Genomic DNA, 4998 nt, shown 5'->3' on the forward strand with positions numbered 1-4998 from the left:
TCTCGCCGTGTTACTTAGACCATCTCTCTCTCTCTCATTTAAACCAGCGGCAACTACCCAACTCCATTGTTACCCGTTAGCAACTACCAGTCAGACCGGCAACGGTATTACCGCTGCAAATAGTACTAGAACAATTGCCCACTCAAAACCTAATACGCAGAAAAAGTATTTTTTAATGTGAAATAACTTAATTAACACTACTTGATATCCTTTGTCGCATGGTTTTTACTGGGTCATTTAAGTTTTGGTCAAATGTAGTCAGCATACTGTGTGTGACCTCAACTTGAATAATTTATAAATGTTAACCTTCCAAGTCCCAAGTTTTATAAATTGATTTCTTCAAACTGAATATATCATGATAGCAATACCACTTTTTATTTGGTAATTATAATCTTACAAAAGTCTTATACTTATGATGTTGATGGGTCATTATTGTTCCCCATATCTTAATGGTTAGGTATAAGTTGTTTTCCCTTGCACTTATCATATGTTATTGTTCTTTTGATAGCAACAAAGTGCCTAATTAAAATCTTCACCAAACAAACCATCATATGTCCTTTTTCCCACCTCATATATCACATGTTGCAACCCTACTTTAAATTCCTACATGTTTATGTAATTATTTTTTTGATGCTTATATAACAAGGTCGTTTCGTAACTAATAGCAGAACCTTAGGAGTCCCTACGAAATGAGGTTACCCACAACCGTGTCTTTTTCTAACACGTGAGAGGTACGCCACTCAAACCGCATACGTGAGAGACATGGGACAGATCAAACTCGAAACAGTCTAAAAAGGCATCCTTTTATACAAGTCAAAACATGTCGGATCAGGTTGATCCATATCATTTTTTGTCCAAACATTTTAATAATTTACATTTACAAATAATTAATACATCACAATATGATTGTAGGAATAATGTTTTTAACCATAGTCTGCCTTTTAGCCTAAATTGTTTAAAATGATTTAAGCATAAATGCAAAAAAAAAAAAAAAAAAAAAAAAAAAAAAAAAAAAAAAAAAAAAGAGTTTTCTATCGATTTTCCATCAGTTTACTTTAAACCTATATTTTTTTTTTTCACTTGTCTAGTTGGAAACTTGAATGGATCAACATAGGATTCAAAATATAAATGGGCCTAAATCAACAAATTTACGGGCCTTTGACCTTCAACTCATTTAGCCCATTGAACCAATATAGTTTTAGGCCTTTAGCTAAGCTTTCAAATTTGACCCGATATCAACCAAACACATCCCAAATTGACCCGTTTTCACACAAACACGTCAAAAATTACAACTCTAATCTCTCTAAAGTATCTGCAAATAAAAAGTCTTGTAACAGAATTCAGCGGACAACAGATCAACCCCGAGTCATCCTACGACCCCATGGATGCAATTTAGCATTGTACAGTACAATGTCGTTATGCGCACACAAACAAACCGGTTCGTTCCATATATTATTATAACAAAAAGAAAAATCAAAGCAACTTGACACCTGCTTCCCTTAAGGAATCAATGACTGCTCTGACCTTACCATGATATCTTTGGTTTTTTTTGTAGACGACTGAAACGGCTGGGATGTCGTTAACGAGCAACCTCTCACCTAATATCTTTCCGATCTTAGCAGCAGCGGAAACATCTCTAGTGCTTTGTTGTGTTTGGGTCCAGGCTTCACGCAGAACCTTCTCCTGTGAACTTGCGGAAGCTGCAACGGTTGCAGTTGGTGCATGAATCACCTGTGCACTTACAAACTTGTTTGAAAAATGCATCTTCAAGAGATATGGTTTCAGAAAGTTTGTGATTCTTTGAGTCTTTACGGGTGGAGGAATCACCATATCTGTTTATAAAAAGAAAATGTGTTCAAAATACGCATACAAAAATAGAAATTCAGTACGTTAAGGAATGTTTTTCATGTTTTGTGGTGATCTAAGGATGAACTTTTATATGGTAATCACCTTCGTCAAGTTTCGAGTGTGTATCGAACGTGGAATCAAAAGCGGGAGGAGTTGTGAGGAGTGCATCACGTATGTGAGGCGTTCGTTATTAAACTATACTAAAAATAATCATTCTAGATAGCAATTCTTATATCGTTAATACTTAAACATAAAACACCCTTATAACACACTTAAACATACAAACTCACTTTTAATTTATAAAATCAGGTATAAAACAAATTAACAGTGATTCAAAAACAGAAAACAGGTTATTCAAAGTTCAAACACAGTAGCAACAGGTATAAAGTATATAAAATCAACATATCTGTGTTGGCTTATGTAATGAGGTATAAAACAATAAACAAGTGATTTCAACAGTATATAAAATCATAATCTTACAAACAGTATATAAAACCATAATCCTAAAATCAATATATCAAACAACATATAAGACATTAGGTGGTTAAAACAAGATATAAATATAATTTCAATATATAAACAGACCGTATCACCTGTACATAGCGAAAAGCGATAAATAGAAATAGCTATACACTAGAAAAAAATTTAAAAAATTTCTATATGTGTATTATATCAAAATACCCTGGTATATATATATATGCTATTTTACATGTATATTTAACAAAAACATAATGTCCAGCTATTTTAATTGCTATTTATGTTAAAAAAAAAACAAAAAAATAATAATAAAGCCGCTATTCTCGCTCATAGTCACATAATTCGCTGGTCATGGCACAATTTTCGTTTTGGTTCGTCCGATCCAATTCGCGGTACGAACACGATCCGACGACCATAAGAAAAAACAATTCAAATGTAATAGAGAAGAAATGGTGGCTAATCGAAGTTGCTGAACCGAAGCTTACCTGATGGATGATTGAACCTTACCTTCCCTCCCTGCTGAATCGTAGAATGAAAGATCTGTCGGCTGTTTGTTTTTTAGGTTTAGAAGATGGTGGAGCGAACAGGGAGATAGACAAGAGAACGGCTGCTTTGGTTTAGGGTTATTTTAATTTTAATTTTAACTATATATCATGGTAAAAAAAAATTAATCTGTTTTTTACCAAGCATAGTTAAATTATTTTTAACTTTTTTTATTTGCTCTATCTTTGTTGTTAACATAATTTTCATTTTTTACCCAGCATAGTTAAATTATTTTGAGTTTTTTTTACATACTCTCTTTTTTGTTGTTAACATGTTTTTCATGCCACGTACCTTTTTCTTTTTCTAGATGAGTAAATTGTCACTTTAGTCCTTGCGGTTTGTCCAAAATTTTCACTTTAGTCCAAAAAGTTTTTTTTTCTCCTCTGAGTCCCTGAGTTTTTCATTTTTTTTACCATTTTGATCACACTCTCTAACTTTGTTAAAAAATATCAGTTAACTCAAGTGTATTTTAGTCAGATTACATATATGTTTTGTTTTGTTGCCATTTTCATCCAAAACTAATTTCATTTATAAAAAATAAGATAACAATATAAATGTCATAAGAATATAATCACATATACACATATTATTTATTTTAAGAAAAAATAATCAAAACCCAATTCTCTATCTCTCTCTTCTCTCGCATCTCTCTCATCCACCATTACCAGCCCACCATTCCCCACCAATATGAACCATCACTGCCACCACCGTGTACCACCACAACCACCGCCATTCACTACTATGATTACTATATAAATACATACTCCATTCCTCTCATTCAACTAGCCCCAACCCGAAACGTCAACCAATTTATTTGTTCTCTCTTGGACCGAGGCTCGTCGGAAAAGTCGTTTTCCCATCAACATTCGAATCTCATCAACCAAGCTCGACTAGGTAAGTTTTCCACGTTATTTTTGTTCCTTATGTCCCACTAATCAAAAGCCCTAACATTTTATTATGTAACAATAACGCATTCAAGTTCAATTTTGGGATCAAAAGACTAGAAGGGATTTTGGGGAAGATGATGAACCATAACGTCTGTTTAAGATAGTACGGTTTATAAATTGTTTGAAATTATGAGATTGGTTGTGGTTGTAGTGATGAATGGGTGGGTAACGTAGGTGTAACTCCCTGCGTTCCCAAACTTTTATCTTTTGGCAAGTCTAGTCCCTATTCTATTTGAGACTTAACTATGTTAAACTATGTGAAACATTTGTGAAACTTTGTGATACTTTGAAACTTAACTCTTGATGCTTGATACTTATTAAACGCTATGAATCTTGATTCTTGGTGAGACTTTATACTTATCTAACGAGAAACTTGAAACTCGAAACTTGATACTTGATACTTGATACTAGACTCTTAATACTTATGGAACGAGAAACTTGAATTGAACGAGAAACTTTGATACCTTGTTAAACAAGAAACTTGAAACTTGACACTTACTAGCTAGCTTATATGTAGACTTGAAACACGGAAACTTTTGTGTTAGTTATATAATCTTACCATGGGTTGATATCACACAATAATACGCAACGCAACACTTAATCTAGCTCGCAAATCGAATCAAAATCGGAAAACTAGTAAACAGGTATTGGCTGTCCGAAGGGACATCCGATCTAATGACCATCCGATCGGATAGTCATTCGACCGGAGAGTTATCCGATCAGCAAGGGTCGCCCGATCAAACACCTCCACCGCTTTACTCACCCTCACTCTATAAATACCCGCTGTCACATCATTGTTCACTGATGTGACAGCCTCGTCCGACCCAGAAGCTTCCAACTCGTTCCAAGGCACTTGTCTTGCGATTTCACGCGATTCTTGTAAGTTTTCCCCATGATTCTTGTACAACTTTCATCATTTCACACTTTCTTATCTTATTCTTCATCAAAATCATACATTTCACCATGAAATCGCCCGATTTGGACCTTTGAAGGTGACGTCATCACATGTTGATTATGTCATCGGTTGAATGATGTCATCTTACCGAGAATGGTGCAAATCTTAGGGATTTCTACACGTTTTTACATAAATCTCTGTAAAGATCTAAATATCTTCAACTAATAACATGTTTTCTTCAACTTTATTCTCTTTCCTACTTAAACCCGAGGGAATCTGAACCTAAAC

The 4998-nt window shown here is 34.2% G+C and overlaps 1 protein-coding gene across 2 annotated transcripts; it reads right to left on the reverse strand.

Moving 5' to 3' along the window:
- Positions 1-1235: 1235 nt before the first annotated feature.
- On the reverse strand, positions 1236-2952 carry LOC110890495 (50S ribosomal protein L18). Of its 2 annotated transcripts, none has more exons than XM_022138106.2 (2): positions 2811-2952; positions 1236-1832 (listed from the first exon to the last, which is right to left on the reverse strand). In XM_022138106.2, exon 2 carries the CDS (start codon positions 1828-1830, stop codon positions 1474-1476), a length of 357 nt encoding a protein of 118 aa, XP_021993798.1. In that variant the 5' UTR covers positions 1831-1832; positions 2811-2952; the 3' UTR covers positions 1236-1473. The 2 variants fall into 2 exon arrangements, with proteins under 2 accessions (XP_021993798.1, XP_021993799.1); XM_022138107.2 differs by having other exon boundaries at positions 2833-2950.
- Between the last annotated feature and the right edge of the window lie 2046 nt (positions 2953-4998).

The sequence above is a fragment of the Helianthus annuus genome, chromosome 11 (genome assembly GCF_002127325.2).
Source record: "Helianthus annuus cultivar XRQ/B chromosome 11, HanXRQr2.0-SUNRISE, whole genome shotgun sequence".
Classification (NCBI taxonomy): domain Eukaryota; kingdom Viridiplantae; phylum Streptophyta; class Magnoliopsida; order Asterales; family Asteraceae; genus Helianthus; species Helianthus annuus.